Source organism: Mirounga angustirostris, unplaced genomic scaffold (genome assembly GCF_029215605.1).
Source record: "Mirounga angustirostris isolate CCGP_5_RB_7025 unplaced genomic scaffold, mMirAng1.0.hap1 SCAF_13, whole genome shotgun sequence".
In the NCBI taxonomy this organism is placed as follows: Eukaryota; Metazoa; Chordata; class Mammalia; order Carnivora; family Phocidae; genus Mirounga; species Mirounga angustirostris.
In genome coordinates this window covers 55,209,769-55,235,855 of record NW_026991721.1, presented here as the reverse complement: position 1 = coordinate 55,235,855, position 26,087 = coordinate 55,209,769, and the positions used below count along the sequence as shown (strand labels likewise).

At 37.2% G+C, this 26,087-nt stretch overlaps 1 protein-coding gene across 5 annotated transcripts in view; it reads right to left on the bottom strand.

Moving 5' to 3' along the window:
• C2CD3 (C2 domain containing 3 centriole elongation regulator) overlaps positions 1 to 26,087 on the bottom strand; it is a 146,568-nt gene that overhangs the window by 116,330 nt on the left and 4,151 nt on the right. For all 5 annotated transcript variants that reach the window (XM_064576936.1, XM_064576934.1, XM_064576932.1 and 2 more), the window contains exons 2-6: positions 24,740 to 25,009; positions 21,302 to 21,459; positions 8,228 to 8,451; positions 6,891 to 7,138; positions 120 to 252 (exon numbers count right to left, since the gene is read on the bottom strand). In XM_064576936.1, coding sequence (XP_064433006.1) covers positions 120 to 252; positions 6,891 to 7,138; positions 8,228 to 8,451; positions 21,302 to 21,459; positions 24,740 to 25,009 — 1,033 coding nt within the window. The remainder of the gene's footprint in view (positions 1 to 119; positions 253 to 6,890; positions 7,139 to 8,227; positions 8,452 to 21,301; positions 21,460 to 24,739; positions 25,010 to 26,087) is intronic.

Here is a 26,087-nt window from a genome sequence, read left to right as displayed (position 1 = left end):
ATACTTGTCCGCAAAAAAAAAGAATTATTTGCTGAATAAATTTATAACTTAACAAAAAATATACATTAGCAACAATTAAGAAATGAACTGTTAGGAATCATGTTTATCCTGTAACTTACTGTGTTGAGGCTTTAAGAAAATCTTCCTTCATAGGAGGATGAACCTCATCCAACAACATGCTAGTATCTGGGCTTGATTTCATTGTAGAAATCACCATGGCATTACGCAGTTTATTGCCTTGTTCTAACAGAGCTGTAGAAGGCAAAAGCAGAACATGGAAAATCTAAAATCCAACAGCAACACTTGCAATATTCAGCACTTTTCCTTCTATGACAGGACTTAACATAGTATATTGTAATGACTTACCTGTCTGCTTTTCCCACTAGCTTGAGAATTTCTTGAGGACCCTCACTTTACAATAAATGTTTACTGAGCTTCTATGATGGGATTGTTTTAAATGTTGGCATTACAGCAGTGAAGTCTATTCTGGAGGGAGGTCAATCGCTCCAGAGTTGTTATGTGATGGGAGTCATTACATGAATGCACTGACTCTTCCAACGGGTTTTTGTACATATTAAAGTTAATAACGTCTACATAATTATTTTTGTATCCAGATACCATAATGAATTCTTTTATTATTTGTAATAGTTAATGTCACTATTATCCAAAAAACACTAACAAGTATACCAGCTAAACTGTTAGAAGCTACAGTGATAATCTATTCCAAATTTATACTTTTATGAAAAATGCCAAAAAATTTCCATGACTTATCTAAGATCATACAGCAGGTTAATAGAAAAGTCAGGATGAAGTCTTCAGACTTTCTGATAAGTAAAATTTACCCCATTCCTGAGTAAAAATAACAATAACAGCAATAATAATTTATTGAACTCTTAAACACATGCTGGGCACTACTCTACGTATATTATATATATTCACTCATTTAATCCTCCTAACAATTCTCTGAGATGGATACTACTATTTCCTTCATCTTCCAGATGAAGAAAATTGAGGCACAGAAGATAAGTAACTTGCCCAAGTTATACACACTGTATAACGAGAATGATTTCACAGCCAATAATTTTGTTATTTTTTTTAAAGATTTTAGTTTTTTAAGTAATCTCCACACCCAATGTGGGGTTCGAACTCACAACCCTGAGATCAAGAGTTTCATGCTCCACCAACTGTACCGGCTAGGCGCCCCACATCCTATGATTTTAATCACCATACTACTATATGACCCCACTTTAGTTCTTGGACATCTTTTTAAAAGCTTAGGGCCACTGGCATTATTCCAAGGAACTGTGGGAAATATTTTTTTTCCTGAGGTTCCAGAGTTGCTTTGGAGGTAACTGAGACTAGACACCAAGTGTCCGTCTATTCTCTTAAGAGTTTTATAGCTTCTGAAAAGAAAGAAGATATAGGGGCACCTGGGTGGCTCAGTTGGTTGGGTGGATGTCCAACCCTTTGTTTCTGCTCAGATCATGATCTCAGGGTTGTGGATGGAGCCCCACCTTGGGCTCTGTGTTGGGCATGAAGACTGCTTTGGATTCTCTCTTTGCTCCCCCAGCCCTCAGCCCCCTGCCCTGCATACATATGCACGCATGCACTCCCTCTCAAGAAAGAAGGAGGAGGAGGAGAAGGAAGAGAAGATGATGATGATATGGTGGTTAGGCCAAGAAAAAAAAAAAGAAACCAAGAAGATCCATAAACATCTAACATTTGTTAGTACAAGGAGTTCAAAATATAGCTTACAAAGTGGGGGAAAAAAAAAAAAAAGACCTGAAATAATATGTTCAGTGAAAATACAACTAAACCAGAAGAAAATAAAGATAAACCATTCTATCAACCAACTATCCTAAGACAGTTCCCCCCAAGATTCCCAACTCCAGTGTACATATATCTTCTCTCTGATTCAAACACTCATCTAAAGGTACTGCTTTAAAGGGATTTACAGATGTAGTATTACAGTTTCAAATCAGTCAACCTTAAGACAGGGAGATCATTTTGGTTGCCCAAACCTTTTTTTTTTTTAAAGATTTTATTTATTTATTTGAGAGAGAGAGAGAATGAGAGACAGAGAGCATGAGAGGGAGGAGGGTCAGAGGGAGAAGCAGACTCCCCGCTGAGCAGGGAGCCCGATGCGGGACTCGATCCCGGGACTCCAGGATCATGACCTGAGCCGAAGGCAGTCGCTCAACCAACCGAGCCACCCAGGCGCCCCGCCCAAACCTTTTAAAAGCAGAGTTTTCTTTGGCTATTTGCAGGTTATGACATCAGAGATTTGAAGCATGAGAAAGATTTAATGTATCATCGCTGTCTTGAAGATTGAGGGGACCACATGGCAAGAGATGCAGTGGCCTGTAGGAAGCTAAGAGTGGCTTGAGCTGATAGTCAGCAAGGAAATGGGACCTCAGTCCTATGACTGCAAGGAACTGAATTCAGTCAACAAGAATGAACTTGGAAATGCATTTTTTCCCCAGAGCTTCCAGATAAGAATTTAGCTTGACCGACATCGGATACCTTAAACAGAAAATCCAACCATACCTTGTTGGACTTCTAACCCACAGAACTGTGAGCTAATAAATGGATATTGTTTTAACTCATTAAATTTGTGGTAATTTGTCATGCAGCAACAGAAAACTAATATACCCATTAATGCTACTACCCAGGAATACTGTTACAGTTTTTTAAAATCTATGCATAAATACACAGGTATTTATATATACATCTCCTCTTTTGCAAAATTTTGTATACTGTTTTGAAATTGGTTTTCACTTAATATACATTAACTTTATTCTATGTAAATAATGGCTGCACAATATTCATTCAGAATTCATTGTATTTTTTTGAAACGATTTTATTTATTTGACAGAGAGAGAGAGAGCACAAGCAGGGGAAGCAGCAGAGGGAGAGGGAGAAGCAGACTTCCCGATGAGCAGGGAGCCAGGGTCTGGCGATCACAACCCAAGCCGAAGGCAGATGCTTAACTGACTGAGCCACCCAGGTGCCCATATGTTTTTTTTTCTTTTTAATCTCTTTGAGATTCAGCCAAAAAATGACTATCTTGTTTACTCAATGAGAAAGGGAAAGGAAAACATGGTATTGCTGGCATTGGAAATTTGGCTAAAGATTGCTATGTGACCAGAAACCCTTCTTTTAGTTTCTAGTTGGCCCTTGGCTTTACTCAATATAGTTTAAAGTTCTTCAAATGAGGTGGGCACACTGAAATGTTTTGTGAATAAAGTGGATAATAACGAGCTGTGTTGATAATAAACTTCATTTGATTTCAGGGCCATGTAGAAAGACAGTTTTTCTATTGATACCCAAAATGTTTTTGGAGAGATAATAAATATCCTTGGTACTTTATAATTTAACCATACCCAACTATTTTCAATTCCTTAAACACAATACTTCCTTTGTGTTCTCAAAGCTCTGGGTATTTAATTCCATCAAAGAATTTATCACTCAGTATTATAATTGTCTATCTCACCCAGTGAACTCTGAGACTAGGGATTGGTTCTTGTTGATTTTTGTATCCTCGGTATCTCACACAGTGCCTAGTATATACCAGGCATTTGATAAAATGTTCTTCCACTGTTGCTTATATCAGACATAATTGTACTGTATCTACGTTAGAGTCAGTTTCCTTTACTAGAGTGAATTCCTTAAGGTCAAAGACTGTATCTTATTTATCACTGCAACCCCAATACTAAAAACAATGACTGACCTAAAAGATAGGTCAGTGTTTTGTTTGTTTTGACTCACTCAAAAGATACTTCTTGAATTAAATTGGGCTTAAAGTTTTTATCCCTGTTAAATAAAAATTCCTCTGGGAATGGTAATATTTCAAAAGTGACTTAAACAGTGATTTACATCTAAATGGTAATAAGTACTTAAGATACTTTCCAAAAGCAGGTTTTAAAAAGGAAATAAACATTGAGGAAAACAAGTAGGACAAATCTGAGCACAGGTGGTCCATTCATTGGCCTCCAAGTGGTTTGGTTGTTGAAACAGCCATTCTTGGAAAAGCTTTTCTGAAGTCTGAGGCATGGTAACAAAAAAACATCTGATCTCCCCTTCTCAAGGGGAAGCTGGTACTTACACTGTAAGAGCTGTCATGGCATCAACCTGCACTTCAACTCAATAATCATTCCCTGAACACAAAAGAAGGCACCCAAGTGAGTTCAGGACAAATCTTTCCTTTGTTTATTTCCCATATGCCATGGGTACAGCCCCTGCTAAACACAGAGAGATGTAAAGCTTCTGGTTTTTGTTCCAACTGCTTGCTATCTATTCCAAACCCAACTCTCAAAAGCAGGATGTGGGGCGCTTGGGTGGCTCAGTTGGTTAAGCAACTGCCTTCGGCTCAAGTCATGATCCTGGAGTCCTGGGATCGAGTCCCACATCGGGCTCCCTGCTCAGCAAGGAGTCTGCTTCTCCCTCTGACCCTCCCCTCTCTCATGCTCTCTATCTCATTCTCTCTCTCAAATAAATAAATAAAATCTTTTAAATAAATAAATAAATAAAAAGCAGGATGTGTAGTTCATGTTTCATAAACACTAGCTGGTTGACCAATTTAGCTCTGTACCCCTTTTCTGGTGTCATGTCAGTCCAATAAAGACCAGGAAGATATTTATATTTATGTATTTGTTAGATCCCTCTCATAATCTCAGCTCTAGACCTACTTACTAGAATGAACCACTTAATCTTAGTCCTCCAGAATCTTGTGGTTGGAAGGGACCTTAAAAGCTCTTATCTGTCCACTTGATGATGCAATACAATCTGTAAAAGTCCCATCAGGATGGTTAGCTAGCTTGAGTTTTCCAGTGATAGAGAATTCACTACCTCTTGAAGCTGTCCTTTCCCATTCTGCACAGGTCTTATTGTTAACTCAGACTGAGTCATAATCTGTCTTGTATCATCTGTAAGCCAACTGATCCTCATAACTCTCATGGAAGAGGTTCATAGTGGCAGCCCATGGGTTGTACTTGTCATATTTTGTTTGGCCTCAACAGTTGGCCAGCAAAGTCTTGATTTAAGGAAAAAAGAAAAAAAAGGCAGGCCTAGGTAAACAATGAACTTACAGCAGGATAAAGCAGAGGACCTTAGAGTCTAAAGACAATAATGAACTGGAGCTGAAGAGCAGCTTCTCCCTTTGAGAGGACAGGAGCTCCCTAATTCTGAGCCTGTGTTTTCATTTTAGAATGGTGATAACAATCCCTACCTCACTTGGTTTTTGTAAGATTATGTGTATAAGGCACTTGGCATAGTAGCTAGCACATAATGAATGCTCAATAAATGGCAGCTGTTTTTATGATGCTTAATATCTCTTGGTAGTCCCTTCATAAACCTAGTTACTCTCCTTAGAAGGAACTCATCTTTAGATCTTTACTTTCATGTTACCTTCTTAGTGAGGCTTTCCTTTGCCAACCTATGTAAAACTACCATCCCCTCCTCTTAAGTGCCCTGCTTCGTTTTTTTCCCACTGCCATTATCACCATCTAACACTATATACTTACTTATTTATCCAGTTTATTATTGGTCTTCCCATCTAGGATACAAGATCCATAATGCAGAAATTTGTTTTGTTTTGTTTTGTTTTTTTTCATTTAAATGGCTGTATCCCTGACACCTAGAAGAATGCCAGACATTTGATAGGTACTAAATAAGTAACTGCTTAATGAGTGAACAAATATCTTTCTCAAAGACTGGTGCCTACACAAAATATTCAGGTGTGAGTTGACAAGTGCAGGCAGTATAGTATAATGGAACAATTTGTTCTTGTTAATGTAGCCTAGGACTGCACTGAAGATTAAAATAGACTATATAAGAGGCTTTTAACTATAGGAAACCAAGGGTTGCTGGAGGGGAGGTGGGTGGGGGCATGGGGTAATTGGGTGATGGGCATTAAGAAGGGCACTTGATGTAATGAGCACTGGATGCTATATGCAACTGATAAATCACTGAACTCTACCTCTGAAACTAATAATACACTATATGTTAATTAACTGAATTTAAATAAAATTTAAAAAAATTAAAAATTAAAAAATAAAATTAACAGAGTGTAATAAGAGTGTATTTTCAAAAATGGGATTCACAGACATTTCAGCTGAAAAAGTATGAATAGAATGTCTTTCGTCATGAAACAAATATCCTTACTAACATAAATTATGTACCCATATAGTTATTTTAAAGATTTTTCTATTAATGCTGCAGATACTCTACTTTGGAAATTTGCTAGTGAGGATGGAGACAAATCCCTGTCATGCTCCTGATGTCACAGAGATAAATGGTTGAGCATTACATATAAGGTATCTCGACTGCTTTTATAATACTACCCCTAAATAATCCTATTTGGGTTTCTTTATTTCAGTTTAGCCCTTATACAGGTAAACTGACTCCTTTCTATTTCTGCTTGGCTGTAAGTCATATTTAATTCCCAGACTTAAGATTAGCAGTTGCTGTGCACTGAATGTTCCCACTGAGGCCAAGAATTTTCAGAATGTGAAGCAGATTTAGTACTAGCCTCTGCACAGTAGTACAAGTAAATCTGCTGATGAGATAAAAACTGTATTTGCCTTAATTTGGGAAAAAATAAAGAATAATATTTCTCTATGATAAACACCTCCGCCCCATATTTAGGTTCATTTTAAATGGCTCCTTCCTTAAACCTACAATTCTAAGCACCTAGTAATTATTTAGAAGTAACTTACTGGTTTAATAGAGCTGCCTTTAAATAGTGAGAAATTCTGAACTTTAGTGAGATCACTCACTTTTATTTGGTTATTTATTTCAAACAGAAGTGTTGGTTCTCTTTGAAGACTGGCTAACAAGCAGAGTAATCCCAATAAATATAGCTTAGTCTTGGTTCACAAATACATACATACCTGAAAGAAGGTCCTTGGTAGGGGGGTTGTTTGAAGAAAGAATGCATGAATCGCTGTGACTCTTGGCCACTGTCCTAATTTGAGGCTGGAATTCAGAACTGTTAAGAAGGGACATCTGCTTCCGTGGGGCCTTGCCTTTCAGAGTCATAGACTCTAAACTCTGTCCTGAATTAAGATGGTGTTGTAGTCCAAAGAAAGAGTCCTTTATTGTATCTGAGTTTTCTGCAAAGTACAAGTGGTCCTTTCCCCTGTTATAAAATAAAGGAGAATTTTAGCAATATTATATTACCCATTATGGTAACATTTCACTTTGTCAGAGACAGAAAGTGTATCAGTAGTTTATAGCAGTGTAGCTTAGACTTTGTAAATCTGCTTTTCGTCTCCCAAATGAGATAAATAATAATGTTTTACCTACAGTTGTGGCTCAAGTGAGATTATGAAATAAAGAGCCCAGTTGGAGTACCTGGGTGGCTCAGTTAAGTGTCTGATTCTTGGTTTCAGCTCAGGTCATGATCTCAGGTTATGAGATCAAACCCCACGTTGGGCTCTGTGCTCAGCAGGGAGTCTGCTTGAAGATTCTCTCCCTCTGCCCCTCCCCTCACTTGTGCACATGCAAGTGTGTGTGCTCTCTCTCTCAAATAAATCAATCTTGAAAAAAGAAAGAGCGAGCTCAGTGCAGAGCCTGACACAAAGCAAATGCTTTGTAATTATTTAAAATAAAAATCTGGGGGCGCCTGGGTGGCTCAGTTGTTAAGCATCTGCCTTTGGCTCAGGTCATGATCCCGGGGTCCCGGGATCGAGCCCTGCGTCGGGCTCCCTGCTCAGTGGGAAGCCTGCTTCTCCCTCTCCCACTCCCTCTGCTTGTGTTCCCTCTCCCACTGTGTCTCTCTCTGTCAAATAAATAAATAAAATCTTAAAAATAAATAAATAAATAAAAATCTATTTCTCTTAGTCCATCCTGTTTCATGAAATACTGCCCTTTTCCCTTTTCCTCTCATGGATATCTATCCTGGCATCTGTATATGACTTAGTTATACTTATTTATCTGTACATTGGCCTCCTCACCAGATTGTGAGCAATCCTCAAAGACAAGAATTGTTTCTTATTAATTTCTATGCCCAGTATTTGGTACAGACTTGGTACCTTGGCAGTCCAGTACCAAATGACTCCCCCACACATAATCCTAATCAGCAATGACAGCAATCCCTCTCTACACCAGTGGTTACTTAATATTTATTTGCTGAATGAATGACTACTTTCAGTCTTTCATCCAAACACAAATAAAGAACAGAAATTCTGAGTACAGTGGGAGTTAGCTGACAGACTGTGGTAATTACCTTGGAGTGGTTGATCTACTACTGTTAGCTGCTAACTCTTTTCCATCAATTTTGGTGGTAGGCATCCTATGGGGCCTTGATGGAACCAGAAACTGGGTACTGCTGGGTTCAGTATATTCTCTGAATTCCTGCTCAGATAAAAGCACATTTTCTTTCACATCGGTAGTAGGAAGAGGATTGTAGCTGTCATAAGTTTCTGACAGAGGCTCCAGGGCAAGTGAGACCTGAAAGAGACATACATGTAATATATCAGAAATTTTCTTTTGTATTGACTAATTTTAAGACTCCCTGCTTAATATAAATTAATGGTCCCCATTCCTTGTAGGATCAAGCTCAAATTCCTGCAGAAGCCCCATCTCTCGCTTTGCTCCCCTCCTCTATCCCTCTCTTCTAGATATACCAATTATTTAGGGTTCTCTAAATGTTCCTTATGTTTCATTCCCTTATGCCTTGTATATGCAATTTCCTCCAGTATTACTTTCTCTGTGAAAACTTTTTTTTAAAAGATTTTTATTTGAGAGAGAGACACACACACACACACACACACACACGAATGGCAGAGGAGGGGCAGAGGGAGAGGGAGAAGCCGACTCTCCGCTGAGCAGGGAGCCAGATGTGGGGCTCAGTCCCAGGACCCTGGGATCATGACCCAAGCTGAAGGCAGACGCTTAATTGACTGAGCCACCAGGTGCCCCTGTGAAAACTTCTTTGCATCCAGGTAGAGATGTCATGGCCATTCCCTTCTTTATGTTTCCACTTATTCTGTATCTATCCATCAATATAATCCCCATTTATTGAACTCTTTACTACAGGTCATAAGGTGTGCTAAGTTCTTCACACAGGGAAGGTCATGTGATAATATAACTGTCAGGAAAGTGTATTGTTCTATTTGAAGATTCAAAAAAAAAAAAAAACTTACAGGAGGTATTTGTAACTTTTAGCTTATTCATTACCCTAATGATTAGATTTTTAATTCCTTGAAGGCATGGACTTGTCTTTTTCATTTTTGTATGGACTAATTAGCATAGTATACACTTGGTGTACAAGTCTATTATGCTTAATAATGCCTAATTATTATGTCTGATGAATAAAAGAATAACACCATCTTCTATATCCTTATTGTTCATTATTTAAGAAAAATAAGACCTTAGTTCTATGCTGGAGATGAGGCAGGGTGAAGAAGGAGAAACATTAATATGAAAAGTAATCACTTGAAGCTTCTTTTATCATCTCATTCCTGTGAGTTCAGGTTCTCTATTAAATGGCTCTCCAGTCCTCTGAAAAGCCTAATGGAAGAACAAAGCCTAAAAAAATAGTCTAAAGCAAAACTTTAGGAAAGAAATTGAAGAATATACCACAAAAGAAAAGAATAATGGTGCTGAAAGTTCAATTACAATGACACAGAAAGCAGAAGGAATTGTTCCAGCAGCCCAACAGTCAAATAATGATGAAGGGCCTAACACAAAGAGGAAAGGTTGCAGTTAGATATTTTAAGATGATTAAGATTTAAGAGAAACTGCCAAGGTACAGACTCAATAAAATACCCTTGGGTCTTGATGAGAATTTTGTTCTTGAACAGGTAACATAAAGTCCTTTAAATCTATTCACCACCAAGATTTTCTACAAAGACAAATGACAGGAATGCAGTAGGATAAATACTCTGTGTAGTGATCACTATAATAGCATCACATAAAGTTCTGGCTGCCCAGTGTAAATGTCAGAAAACATTCCCTTACCATTCATCATTTCCCAAAATACTGTCCCTATATTTTAGAAACAAAGAAGACACTGAGCATAAAGGCATATGTCTCTGGCCTTAACAATGACCTGCTGTCTGGCTACTGAGTTTTGCTTTTTCTCTAAGCAGATCTGAACCAATCACAAAACAGCTCATAGGCCTATACTACCAGTGGCCCTTAAAGGAAGAAGTAAGTCCAGGTACCTGCCACACCAATCTTACAATCAAAACATGTGCTAGCCTAACTCCTCAAATATTTGTTGATACTAGCTCAGTGCCAGGCTCTGTGCTACCTGCCTGAGGCAAAGGGATGAAGAAAACATGGAACCTGATCCAGAGGAACTTAAAAAGAATAATTTTAATATAAAATGGTGAGCTCTGAGATAGGGATGTATATTGGGAGGTAAGAGAAATAGGGGTCTGAACTTGGGGAAGAAGTGAGGAAGGAGTGCCAGGGATGGTTTCCAGAAGTGAAACATAAACATCTGGATTTAGAATCTTAAATATGAATGATACAGGTAAGGCTGAGAGAGACTGGGATAAAACATTCCAGACAGAGGGAAGAGCATGAGTCAAGCTTTAGAGGTATAAAAGAGAATATTGTTCCCTCAATTCCTACAAGTCCAAGGGATTGCCACTTCTAAACCCTCTGCTTCCACATAGTGTACCCAATATACTCCTATATTCATCTCCCAGATCATCATTCTTGTCCACCTCAGTCATGTTCCTCCTCAATCATGGTTCATCCTTGTGCTCACTCCTCTGCCAACCCCTTCATGGAGCCCTGTAGGATTTCTATTTATACAAACTAACTTATCACTTCAACTGAACATCTCTTTCTTAAAATGTCCCAATTTCTCCAAAGTCTTCTCCAATGGAAACTATTTCTTTTACTAGCCAGGATAAAGGAAGTTGACTTACTTCTTTCTGGTGCCTTCCCCAGACCATCATTCTATCACCTAAAGATTTCACATCTTTTTAGAAGCCCATGCCATCCACAAATACCATAAACTTACTGTAAGATTCTCACATCCATAACAGAGCAACCCTAGGGACATTCATCATTCTTCTCTCAATGACTCAAGGCTCTCTTTAGCACTAAGCTGCCTACAATTACCTACTACAACATCTATCAGTATCAATGATTGCATATTAGTATGCCTATTTTTCAAACTTACGCTGGTCAACACAGCATTTTAAAAAATTTAAAAATTATTTAACAATGCTTTAAAATACCAGATTTCAGGTAAAATTTTGGGATTCTGGTTCTCTTAAAAAATCACAAGATCCAACAATGCTGGGTCTCCATTCCAATGTGGCAAAAATTAGCTGAAGTGGACTAGTGGCTTTAGTCAGGGTACATGTTCCAATTTGAAAAGACCCCAGCCATGTCCCAATGAGGCAGAGTGATAACTGTTGTTTATCATCCCACTTGGTCGGCTGGGGCTTTTAAAATTTTTATTTTCTTACAATAAAATGGACATTCTTGTGTTTATACACTTCTATAAATTTTAACCTATGAATAGATGCATGTAACCACCACCATAACCAAGATAGAGAACACTTCCATTACCCCAAAAAACTCCCTGGGGCTATCCCTCTGTAGTCACACTCTCCTCACCTCTAATCCCTAGCAACAGCTATCTATTCTCAATCATTATAGTTCTGGCTTTTTGAAAATGTCATATAAATGGAAATATATAGTATGTAACCTTTTGAGATGGGCTTCTTTCACTCAGAATAAGGCCTCTCAGACTCATCAATGTGGTGCTTGTATCAGCAGTTCATGTCTTTTTACTGACTTGGTAGTATTCTATTGCTTTTCTTTTTAAATCTGTGGTTTATTTTTTTTTAAATACATTATTTATTTACTTGAGAGACGAGATAGTAAGAGAGAGCACGAGCAGGAAGGAGGGGGAGAAGCAGACACCCCGCTGAGCAGGGAGCCCAATGCAGGCCTTGATCCCAGGGTCCTGGGATCATGATCTGAGCCAAAGGCAGATGCTTACCTGACTGAGCCACCCAGGCGCCCCTATTCTATTGTTAACATGGCTTGTCACATTGGTTGATTTTCAAAGACTGAGATAGCCTTGCATTCCTGGGATAGACCCCACTTGGACATGGTCTCATTACTCTTTTTATATACTGCTGGACCCAACTTGCTAATATTTTTTTTGAGGATTTTTAGGTTTATTTTTAGGTCTAGATCTTACACTGTCCTCTATTTTGCTATCAAGGTGGTGCAAGCCTCATAAAATAAGTTAAAAGTATTTTCTCCTCTTCTATTTTCTGGAAGAGATTGTGAAAATTGGTGCTATTTCTTTTTTTAAATGTTTGGGAGAATTCACCAGTGAAATTATCTTAGCTTAGAGATTTCTTTTTTGGAAGGATTTAAACTGCAAATGCAATTTCTTTAATAATTACAGGTCTATTCAGGTTATATATTTTATCTTGAGTGATTTTTGGTAGTTTGTGGTTTTCAAAGAATTGACTGATTTCATCTAAATTGTCAAATTTATGTGTATAGAGTTTATACTATTCCCTGTCTTTGGGTTCTGTGGGCTGTGGTCTCTATTACAGTAGAATCAAGAGGAAAGTGAAATATTTCTTGTGTCCAAGAAAGAGATAACTAGAGCCCCATGATTTGCAAAAGAAATGTCAGAAGGCTTATTTCTTTGTGGAAGAGAATATCCCTAATGGTGAAATAAGGCAAAGAAAATGTGACTGTCGTGGGGGGGAAATGTGACTGTCAAAGATAGCATTATGAAACAAAGTACAATAGGATTATAATTACTATGTAGAAAAGATGCATGATAAAAATGGAGTAAATAGAAAGGTACTGATTTTAAATAGGGTTTGTTATTTAAATGCAAATAAAATAAGTGGTACTCCTGTGACATAAAATTATATATTTAAGATAAAAAAAACTTTAAGGTATTAAAGTCTCTTATAGATGATAACATTTATTAAAGAATGCAGCAGAATTTGTGAATAATAAACATTTGCATATGTACGTCTAATTAATATTATAGTTGTTCCCTATGTTAGTGGTATGGCTACAAACTTATAAGGTGAGCTGAATAAACATGTTAAATAATTTGTGGTATTTTTCTTTGTAGCTGATAAGAACACAAATAAAAACAACTCCCTGACAGCTGTGTTTATTTAGAGTATCAGTGAGAATTTTTATGTGAGTGAAAAACTTTTGGAGGAGATGCTCATGGCAAACAAATCAAGGAAATGATTTCTTTTTTTTTTTTTAAGATTTTATTTATATATTTGTCAGAGAGAGAGCAAGCACAAGCAGGGGAAGTGGCAGGCAGAGGGAAAAGCAGGCAGAGGGAGAAGCAAGCTCTCTGTTGAGCAAGGAGCCTCATGTGGGACTCAATCCAGGACCCTGGGGTCATGACCTGAGCCAAAGGCAGATACCTAACTGACTGAGCCACCCAGGCGTCCCAGGAAATGGTATTTCTCCAAACTGAGAAATGTCTTAAAAAGTTTATTAAAGACTGACAACAGGGGTGCCTGGGTGGCTCAGTCAGTTAAGCATCTGCCTTCAGCTCGGGTCATGATCCCAGGGTCCTGGGATCGAACCCCGCATTGGGCTTCCTGCTCAGCAGGGGAGTCTGCTTCTACCTCTCCCTCTGCCCCTGCTCGCGTGTTCTCTCGCTCACTCTCTCTTTCAAATAAATAAATAAAATCTTAAAAAAAAGACTGATAACAAGGAATGATGTCTTTTTGTTGACAACAGACTTGTTTCAAAATTTAAATTCAAAGTAGCAACATTTTGCCAAGACAAAGAACCATAAACATACTCACTGTCCTGTTTACTTCATCTAAAAAGCTAAAAATCAAACAACACATAGATATATATAATTAACACATAAATTAATTAAACTCCTGTAGTCAACATTTTGCTTGGTAAACTGGATAAGCAGTATTGCAACCTGTTATTACCACATGAATACTAGGGGGAATGAAGCTGTGTGTGCTGTCAAATGTTTTTGCTTGAGTTAAAAGAAGTCACCTGGTTTATGTTTTCGAAGGAGAAATCCCAGCCTCAGATCACCAGCAAGTACCGATCAAATATAGGACTATTTTAATTGATATTATAGACTATATAAACTATTCAATTACTTATCTGCAAGTGCATTCACAAGGAATCATGTAATATGAGATTCAATTTATTCATTCCTTTATGACTGTATATTTGGAAAATTTATTTGGCAAAGAACCATCTATCCTACTTTTCTATATTTTTTATGCTGAAATAGGATTTCTAGATATCAAAGTGATGGTATGAAATACATTTCTAAAACTGTAGGGCTAAAGACCAACATCCCCAAAAGACTTTTTTGATTTCAAATGTTATAAAAACCAACACTGTTCAATTTGCCTTTCTCAATTTACACTGAAAGTGTAACATGGAAGTTAATGCAGTGTAGTACAATACTTAAGCTTAAATATGCTCAAATATTCTTAAATTTTAAGAATATCTAAGAAATAGGGTGCCTGGGTGGCTCAGTCGTTAAGCGTCTGCCTTCGGCTCAGGTCATGATCCTGGGGTCCTGGGATCGAGTCCCACATCCGGCTCCCTGCTCAGCAGGAAGCCTGCCTCTCCCTCTCCCACTCCCCCTGCTTGTGTTCCTGCTCTAGCTATCTCTCTCTCTGTCAAATAAATAAATAAAATCTTTAATAAAAAAAAAAAAAGAATATCTAAGAAATAAAATCCAACTTCAAAAACTATTGTGCCAAGATACTGCCTTTGTTTGGAAATAAAGGCAGCCATGTTTGTGAACAGTTATTTTGTTATGAAACTGAATAAAAGCTAAATTTTATTCTTAAATGGTTTAAGAAAATGAATGCCCATCAAATATAAAACGTTTGGTACTGATAACTTGGTAGGGAAGTATCAAGTTTTTAGCCAAATCAAAGGAATTGATTTCAAAAGCAAAGAATTTATAATTAAGGTTTTTTCCAATTTCAATATAAAATAATCATAGTATGTATATATTATGTTACATGCTCATATAATAAAGTCTGGTGTTTATTTTTTTTAGTAATCCCTATGCCCAGCATGGGGCTCAAACTCATGACCCTGAGATCAAGAGTTGCATGCTCTTCCGAAAGAGCCAGCCAGGCATCCCAAGTTTGGTATTTTTTAAAAGTTTATTGTATTTTTGGCAGTTGATTTTTCTTACAGTCAGCCTGTTTGACTCATTTGTTATTTTCAACATCTGACCTATACCAGTAATGGAATACACGAAAAGCTTCCTCTCTCCAACAGCTTGGTTCTAATGATCTTTATTGTCAAACTACTTTGAGCACCCTCCAGCCAGTTTGGCCTTGTTATTATTTAAAACTGTTCTAACTCCATAATCTCAGTTTCTTAGCAGCTATGCATCTGTCTTCTTGAGGTCTGACTAAACCTGATCTTCTTCACAGCAACAATCTTAAGCCACCTCTATTCATCTTCCAGTCTATCAGCTGTCCATTGGCTTCACTTACCACTTGACAAGAGGGATTCCATATTTAGTCAATTAATGACTGTTTTGGGGGACAGCAAAGCAGCGGTATGATAAGAACTCCATCACTCACTACATGCTCTTTTTTAAAGTTATTTTTATTTTTTTAAAAAGATTTATTTATTTTAGAAAAAGAAAGAGAGAAAAAGTGAGCTCGGGGAAGGGGAGAGGGAGAGGGAGAGAAGCAGACTCCCTACTGAGTGTGGAGCTGGATGCAGGGCTCAATCCCACAACCCTGAGATCATGACCTAAGCCAAAATCAGGAGTTTGATGCTTAACCAACTGAGCTATCCAGGAGCCCCAAAAGTTATTTTTAAATTAACATTTTAGTCATATAATTTAAAGAGTCAAACAGTTCTATTACACAAACAAGTCCCTCACATAGACACCCATATTTTTCTTTTCCCAGAGGCAACTATTTTCAACTCCTGCCCCTGATTCTTATGGTATTTACCTCTATAGTTCCAAATAATGTGCTTATATTTATGTCACAACTTGATCGCCCCCTCAGTTTTCAGGCATTATCTTTTGACTTCCTAATATGGAAGATAAAAATTTCGCTCAATCCCACATCCTTCTACCTCCTTATCTCCCAACCAAAATTACTATATGAGCATGTATTCTGTTTAAAGCTGAACCATGAGATGCACTGATTACTTTTCCTTTCCTATGAAGGAGCCAGAGATTTAATATTTTAGGCTTTGCATGCCATAGTCTCTGTCATAATTATAGTAGTCTCCCCACCCTTATCCACAGGGGATACATTCCAAGACCCCCAGTGGATGCCTGAAACTGCAGATAGTACTGAATCCTATATATACACTATGTTTTTTTCCTATACGTACATAACTATGGCAAAATTCAATTTATAAATCAGGCACAGTAAGAGATTAACAACAATAATAATAAATTATGTGAATGTGATTTTTCAAGATATCTTACATTGTACTCACCCTTCTTCTAGTGATAAGATGATAAAATGCCTATGTGATGAGATTAAGTGCAGTGAATGACATAAGTAAGCATTGTGACATAGCAATAGGCTACTATTGATCTTCTGAGGATAATAGAAGGAGGATCAGCTGCTTCCTGACTGCACTGAAACTACCAAAAGAGAAATGGAGGACAAGGAGATACTACTGTACTTAACTTTGCTGTTGCAGCATGAAAGCTGCCATAAACCACACACAAATGAATGAGTATCGCTATGCTCTAATAAAACTATCTACAAATATAGGTGGTGAGTCAGATTTGCCTTGGGAGTTATAGCCTGTTGAGTGAATCCCTGAAGAAAATAAAAGAAAGCCTATGAAAAAATACTCAACATACTGATCACCAAGAAACGAAAACTAAAACCTCAGTGAGATATCAGTACATTCTCACTAGAATAACAAAAATTAAAAAGACTACCCAAACCAAATGCTGGAAAATATGTGGAAAATGTTTATATGCTACTGATGGGAATGTAAAGTTATATAACCAATATGAAAATGGTTTGGTTGTTTCTTTAAAAAGTTAAACATGACTCAGCAATTCCATTCTTGGGTATTTTCCCAAGAAAATAAAAACACATGTCTACAGAGAGTTCTTTATTCATAAGAAGCAAAAAAATGGTAAAAACCAAAACAAACAAAAAACAAAAAAACCCCAAACAACCAAATGTCCACCAACTGGCATATAGATAAAAAATTGTGGAATATCCACACAGCGGAACACACCTCTGCAAAAGGGAACTACTGATACACAAAATAGTATGGATGAATCTCTAAAATTGGCTTCTTTTACTTATTTTTTTGATATCTCTTTGCCTGGGTAAGGAGATAATGGGTGTTCACTGTATGGTTATTTATATATCTTATATATAGAAGATACTGTTTTGCATATCTCTAATTAAGAAAAACAAAAAAAAAGTTAAGTGAAATAAAATGTATAGTGCCTAACAAATGGTAGATTGACATATAATAAATGTTGATAAGAAAATGATCAAATGAACCCCTTCAATTTTGTCTGTTTCAAAATGTTCCTCCTCTTTGCCTTGGTTAAAATTCCTCCATCCCAATGTATGTAACCCTAGCAATTGTGTTCATGGTAGAAACTCATTCCTATTTAATTTTCTTCATGATTTTACTGGCTCAATTATCCTCTTATTTTCAATTTCTTTCTTCACTTGCTTCTTTTTGGTCTACAAATAAATCAGGTCTCTTATATTCTAAAAAGGGGTCAGCAAACTTACTCTGTAAAGGGGCAGAGAATAATTATTTTAGGCTTTATTTATGGCATATTTTTCTTCTTCTTTAAATGACCTTTTAAGGGGCACCTGGGTGGCTCAGTCGGTTAGGCATCTGCCTTTGGCTCAGGTCATGATCTTAGGGTCCTGGGATTGAGCCCTAAGTAGGGCTCCCTGCTCAGCGAGGAGTCTGTTTTTTTCTCTCCCTCTGCTCCTCCCCCTGCTCGTGCCCGCACGCACTCCCTCTCTCTCAAATAAATAAAATCTTAAAAATAAATGACCTTTTAAAAATGGAAAAACCATGTTTAGTTAGAACACCAGATACAGAGCACCAGGCAAAATGTATCAACCCCTGCTCTAAAACAGTACCAAAAAACTTCTGAATTCAGTCATGTCCTCTCAAATTCAAGTAAATTTGGCTTGTCGCCATCACATGCCTAAACACGATATTAAGATGTTAAGTGTTTCCATATTTTTTCATCTCATTTAATCCCGGCAAAAACACTGTGAGGTAAATGTTTTAGTATGTTTTTTTACAAAATAGGATACGGAAGCTCAGAGAGGACAAGTGAACATCAGAATTGTTTTGTAACCATTTCTGTTCTGGTTTCTCCACTGTCCATTACTGTTTGTCCATGTCCGAACTCTAGTGCTATTTCCATTAGATCATACCACTTCTCCCTCCCTTCACTGACACTTACTTGGGAAACAGAAATCTCTAATTACTACTTATTTCCTTATTCCATAATCTTTTAAAATCTGACTTCTGCCTCCAATGCTCTATACAATTTTCCAACACACAAGTATTATTTTATCAACCGGTATTTAAATATGGAAAAAAAATGATACAGCCGCTTTAGAAAACAGTCTGGCAATTCCTCAAAGTTAAACATACTTACCCTATTGACTGTAATTCTATTCCTAGGTATATAACAAGAGAAATGAAAATGTGTTCACATAAAAATTTGTACATGAATGTTCACAGAAGCTGCCATTCTTCATAGTAGTCAAGTGGAAATAATCCAAATGTCTATCAACTGAAGAATGGATCAACATGTGGTCTATCCATATAGGGGCATATTATCCAGCCATACTAAGGAATGAAGTACTGAAATATGCCATAACAAAGATGAATCTTGAAAACATTATGCTATATGAAAGAAGTCACTTACAAAAGGCTACATAATATATTATTTCATTTATATGAACTATCCAGAATATGCAAATATATAGAGACTGAAGTTAAATTCGTGGTTGCCAGGGACTGGGGAAGGGTGAAAGGGGGAATGACTGCTAATAGGCACAGTATTCCTTTTTGGGGTGATAAAATGCTCTGGAATAGTAGTGATGGTTATAAAATCCTGTAAACATATTAAGAACCAGTGAACAGTATACCTTAAACGGGTGAATTTTATGACATATGAATTATATGTTAATTTTAAAAATAGGGAAAAAACCACCTAGAATCCTATACTCCAACTGTTTTCAATTTTCCTTATTTTTTTCCAATCATTGATTATGTATTTAATTTTTATTCTTTTGTCATAAATCCAAAATCTATTTTTCCATGCAGCTACATAATCATAACTATGTAATTTTGTTTTTATGGAAACAAAATATTCCACTAATAGACTATAATTTTAATATTGTTGAATAATTATTTTCATTTTTCAATATTAAAAGTGTATTTCCAGGGGCGCCTGGGTGCCTTAGATGGTTAAGCATCTGCCTTCGGCTCAGGTCGTGATCCCAGCATCTTGGGATCGAGCCCCACATCGGGGTCCTGGCTCAGTGGGGAGCTTGCTTCTCCCTCTCCCTCTCTCCCTGCTCATGCTCTCTCTCTCTCTGTATCTCTGTGTCTCAAATGAATAAATAAAATCTTTCAAATAAATAAATAAATAAATAAATAAAAGTGTATTTCCATAACTAGACCTAGGCATACAGCTTCCCTCTCTTTTTACGGTATTTCCTTAAGATAAGCTCCTAAGAGTAGAATTACTGAGGTAAATGGTATATAGAATTACTGAAGTAAAAGGGAGACTACTAATACATAATTTTAGAGATTGTGCAGGATTATAACTGAACTGCCTCGTCTACAGGGACGGGAAGGGGTCTGATGAGCTTAGTATCTCCTAAAGCCTGGTAATTTTATAGCTCTTGAAACAGAATGCCAAACTGTTTTGCAGATCTAATGCAAATTTATATCATTATCAGAAAAACAGGAGTAAGCCAGACTCAACTTCACCATGAAGTTACCGGCATAAAGTATCACTTTTTAAATTTAATGTATATATAAATATGATAATTACAATAAAGAAAATGTTACGTTCTTTAACTCAGAATTATTTCTGGACTCTATTCTGTTCCACCAATGCGATTATGTGCTCATAGTTTTTTTCCTTTTTAAGTAATCTCTATACCCAACGGTGGGGCTCCAACTCAGGAACCCAAGATCAAGAGTAACACGCTCTTCTGACTGAGCCAGCCATTCCTGTGCTTGTAGTTTTATAAGTTTATTACATCTGGTAATGCTGTATATATTTTCTCATATTTTTAAAACTATTTTCTTATGTACTTGTTTAAATTTCTGTATTTTAGAATATATTTGACAAAGTATAAAACTCATGAAATTTCTAAGCGATTTGAATATTCAGAACTTTCTAGGAAGCACTCTCAAAGAGTGTCCCTTAGAAAGAACCCTTCAATGTTCTTCCCCACCATCCTGTACATAGACGTGGCATAACACCTATCATGCTGCATTCTACCTGTTATTCTTCTATTTCCTCCTACATTGACTTTGGAAAACTACATGAAAAGATCATCTCTTATCTCTGTATCCTTAGTGGCACATAATAATGTATCAAAAAAAAAGGAAGGCTGAAATCAATGAATGAACAACCAAAGATACCATTTACATGAGTCAAACAAACACTTACTGCTTGGCACTATGTTAGGAGCTGTGGGAAAAACACAGAAAGTAGAAAACACTGTCCTGCTTCCCTGGGAATCTAGAAACTAAAAAGAAGGGAAATTAAAGGGAGACTACTAATACATAATTTTAGAGATTGTGCAGGATTATAACTGAACAATGATTATATAATCATTGTTATAAATTTAATAAAGAGTACAGAGAAGATGAATGCAGTAGGAGCTGTGAAAGACTTTTGGCACTTGAGATGAGCAATAAAGCACTAAGAGGATTTGAATAAGTTAGACACATTATAGTCGGGGCACCTGGGTGGCTCAGTTGGTTAAGCAACTGCCTTCGGCTCAGGTCCTGATCCTGGAGTCCCTGGATCGAGTCCCGCATCGGGCTCCCTGCTCGGCAGGGAGTCTGCTTCTCCCTCTGACCCTCCCCCCTTTCATGTGCTCTCTCTCATTCTCTCTCTCTCAAATAGATAAATAAAATCTTTAAAAAAAAAAAAAGACACATTATAGTCTTTGGGTAAAAACATGAACAAAGGCACGAAGTGGGAATTAGCATGATATATGGGAGTCATGTACCTATCCATTCTACAAACAGACTCAACTACTTGTGCTGAAAACATTTTATTATATGCAGAAAAGAATTAAAATATTTTTACCTGGAGTTCTCCAAGTTTCTTGGATGTTGGTGAAACAATGGTAAAAAATCCATTGATGTGATGGGTTGGAGAAAGCTGGGCCAGTCCACTGATCTGAACTCTACCAATTGGAAGATGATCAAGTTTGGTGATTACTTCCAGCACCAGCACAGCCATATCTAATCAGAAATAATTACAACATACACAGATATTTTTCATTTACTTTCTTTTTCTTTTCTTTTTGGAAATAGGCAGAGGGGTATACATTAGAAAACCTTACTTAAAAAAAATATTTTATTTTCAAATAAAACACACACCTACCACAAGAGTCTGGGGCTAGGAAAGAGTGAACCCATGATCAAAAGAACAATAAAGTTTTAGAGAAGAATGACAAATGCCTCACACAGAGAAAAAAAATTCATTGATGTAATTAGCAATGATTACAGGGTGTTAGGAAGGCTTGTGTGTGGCTTGGCTATTAAAGAGTGGGGTTCTCTCAACTTCCTTTTCAGTGTTTTGCTGTTTTGATATAAAAGAACCCAATTGCTTCTGCTTGCTGCAGCCTGCCTCGCCTACAGGGACGGGAAGGGCTCTGATGAGCTTAGCATCTCCTAAAGCCTGGTAGTGGCTTACTTAGGACTGGGGCCCAGTGTTGGCTTTGCCAGGCTGGTCACCGGCTGCTTCCTCATGGTTTCCAGAACAATGCACTTTATTTTCTTTCAAATGAAACATGCATACAAAAGAGTACATAAAAGAATAATAAACCAAATACCTACCACATAGCTTAAGAAATAGTTATACTTTTTCCAAGTTTTCAGTTAGAACATATCTTGTAAACTAATGTTTGATTTCTTGTGTCTTCATTTTTTTTTTTTTTAAAGATTTTATTTATTTATTTGAGAGAGAGAGAATGAGACAGAGCGAGTACATGAGAGGGGGGAGGGTCAGAGGGAGAAGCAGACTCCCCGCCGAGCAGGGAGCCCGATGCGGGACTCGATCCAGGGACTCCAGGATCATGACCTGAGCCGAAGGCAGTCGCTCAACCAACTGAGCCACCCAGGCGCCCGTGTCTTCATTTTCTAATAAACACATCATACTCATGTTCACAGCTGGGCCTCACTTACAAGGTTCACCTCATCCATCTCCTATTCAAATCCTACCTTCTACAAAGCTTCTTTCCTAACTAGATTCATAAAATTTGAATATTGACCCATTTGGTGGTTAACCCCTTCAATTTAATAATGGGAAAATAAAGGCCCAGGAAGATGAAATGGCTCGCTCAAAATCAAGCAGCCAATTAGTGCACAACAGGAAGTAGGATTCTGGTTTCCTAAGAACTTATGATAAACTTAGCTCTTAATAACTTCCTGGAATATTCATATGGTACTTACTATATGTGCCAAGTAATCAGACATTTAATTACTTACTGTCTGGCACTGCTTACTACTATTTCATACATATCAGTTTTGTTTTTTCAACTAATCTGTAAGTTCCTTTTGATCAGAGACTACATCTACAGTTTCCGCATTCCCCACAGTGCCCAAGACTTTATATTTTTATAAGACTCACACCTACAGTGTGCCAAGTAGTGGACCAATCACTTCACACAACTTTTTTCATTTAATCTTCTCAATAATTCCTACCAGTAGCTATTATCCCCATTTAGTTAATAAGACCCTGAGGCTCCAAGATCTTAAGGAACATCTCAGCAGCACACAGCCATCCAATCCTGAAGCCAGAGTTCCAATTCAAGACTGACTTCAAAGCCCATGTTCTTCTCATTCAACCAGGCTACTTCTTCATGAAAAAGCAAGGTGAAAGGGCAGCAATCTAATCCCATTTTACAGATGAGGGAAAAAAAAGGGGAGTCAGAAATGGAAAGGGACTTCCCCCAAATCCTGCAGCTGATAACACCAATCTCAAGTTCAAATGCATTCTTTATTATACCACAGGATGCTCAAATAAATGTCTGATCTGTTGATTATCATATTAATAGATATCTCCTCTCTTACCGAAGAATTTTTATTTACTCTTCATTTGTTAAATTCGGTTTATTGTATCCAGAGTATCTACGGGTATCCTATAATAGTACTTATCACTTCCTACCTAGTATTATAACTAAAATTCTCTGTGAATTTAGTTAGAATTAGATACCATTCTGATTAAGTTGATTCATTTTTATAGTTCCCCACAGTGTCTACAGCACAATGACTACCACATGCTAAGTGCTCAATAGGTATCTTTTGAGTGACTGAATTTTTTGTTCTTTATATCTTGAGGTTTTCAAAATTTTTATACAATATAAGCTTCTTAAGGACAGTTTAACATTTATTTCAACTCTGACTCTCTAATATTCTTAGACTAACAATGTTTACATGATACTTAATTTTTAATGACTTGAACTGGATTGATTTGATAAATAACCCCACCATCCAAAATGTGTTTATGTGAAAACCTGACCCGAATAGAGAATACAGTACATTTAGAACGCTTTCCTTGAACAGAAATGAAGAAATCTTGGCTCCTGGTTTCCTGTAAAGGGATCATTCCCTGCTCTGAAAACCTATATTATTAATTCACTAACCCACTCATTTAGCATGTGTTATCTTGCACTATTAGTAAAATTTATATACATACATACTATATGTAATATATATATACACACACATTATATATATAAATTTATATATAAAAATTATATATTATACATTATATATTATATATATAAATTCTAATACATATATACTTTTTTTTAATCTTTTTTTTTTTTTTAAGATTTTATTTATTTATATGACAGAGAGAGACAGCGAGAACAGGAACACAAGCAGGGGGAGTGGGAGAGGGAGAAGCAGGCTTCCCGCTGAGCAAGGAGCCCGATGTGGGACTCGATCCCAGGACCCTGGGATCATGACCTGAGCCGAAGGCAGATGCTTAACGACTGAGCCACCCAGGCGCCCACATATATACTTTTATATAAACTTTTAATTTTATATATATACTATATATATACATATATATACACACACACAAACACATATGTACGTATATATAAACTCTTTCCTTGAGCATAATCTAAGTCCCAGAAGAGACTACAGTTATTACTTAAAGAAGCATGATGTGGTGAAAGTGTATGAGTTTTGGTGTCTGACATAAACTGGTTCAAATCCTACTTTTGCCATTTATCAACTATAACCTTAAAGAGTATTCATTTCATCTCTGAACCTCAGTTTCATTGCCTATAAAACAGAGAAGATGTCTTTCTTGCAGGATTATTAAGGATTAGAAATAATATGTATCAACTGCTGGCACACAGTATACTCTCAATAAAGGGCTATTATAAATAACTTCTTTCACTCAGTAATTAACAAAGCCATAAATACTATGTACACAATAACACCTACTGATAACAACATAATACATGTTTATTAGGCCTGCAGGTAAAATAAGGCAAAAACATACCAGTTAGATAAGAGGTAAACTGCTTTGGACCACAGCGAACAGCATAACGTGTAGTCGTTCTCACAGCTTTTGGTTCAGTCTGCAATGTGTCCCTAGGACAAAATAGGGTTCCATCTGATGTTTCTCCCCACCACCTCACTCGGACAAGTACACAAGTGGGAGGCTTTGCAATCTTCCATATGACCTTATTGACAGTAAGTTTCAGAAAGCAGCGTAGCTGGCCTTCAACCAGTGGTGGTAGGCTTGTAGATGGAGAAATGTCACTCAAACCTGTGGAGGAATCCAAAAACACTAAGTTAAACTTTAGACTAAATATAGAAACATAACCTGCTTTTTGAATGAGAATGCACATTTTAGTCTCTACTAAAGAGAGAGAATGTTTATCCTATGTATTTTATTTTATTTTTAAAGATTTTATTTATTCATTTGACAGATAGAGAGACAGAGAGAGAGGGAACACAAGCAGGGGGAGTGGGAGAGGGAGAAGCAGGCTTCCTGCTGAGCCAGGAGCCCGATGCGGGGCTCCATCCCAGGACCCTGGGATCATGACCTGAGCCGAAGGCAGACGCTTAACGACTGAGCCACCCAGGTGCCCCTATCCTATGTATTTTAATACATGAGAAGTAAATGGCAAACCAGACCATAGAATAACCTACCTGGTCACTTAAGCCACCTTGATAACTAATTAGTATTCAGAGTCTGATTCAGGTTATTCTAAGTAAAGCACATAATACCAACTTAAGACATGCTAAAACAAACTCCTCTTTATTCGAAAGATATCATTTCATGCACATCAAAACCACAATGGGATATCACCTTACACCGTCAGAATGGTTAGAATCAAAAAGATAAGAAACTACAAGTGTTGGCAAGGATGTGGAGAAAAAAGAACCCTCATGCACCATTGGTAGGAATGTAAATTGGTGTAACTACTGTGGAAAACAGTATGAATGTTCCTTAAAAAATTAAAAATAGAATTACCATATGATCCAGTAATTTTTTTTTTCTTAAAGATTTTATTTATTTATTTGACAGAGAGACACAGCCAGAGAGGGAACACAAGCAGGGGGAGTGGGAGAGGGAGAAGCAGGCCTCCCACGGAGCAGGAAGCCTGATGCGGGGCTCGATCCCAGGACCTTGGGATCACGACCTGCGCCGAAGGCAGACTCTTAATGACTGAGCCACCCAGGTGCCCCGATCCAGTAATTTCCACTACTGGGTATTTACCCAAAGAACAAAAAAAACACTAATTAGAAAAGATATATGCACCCCTATGTTTATTGCAGCATTATTTACAGTAGCCAAGATGTGGAAGTAACCCAAGTATCCATTGATAGATAAATGGATA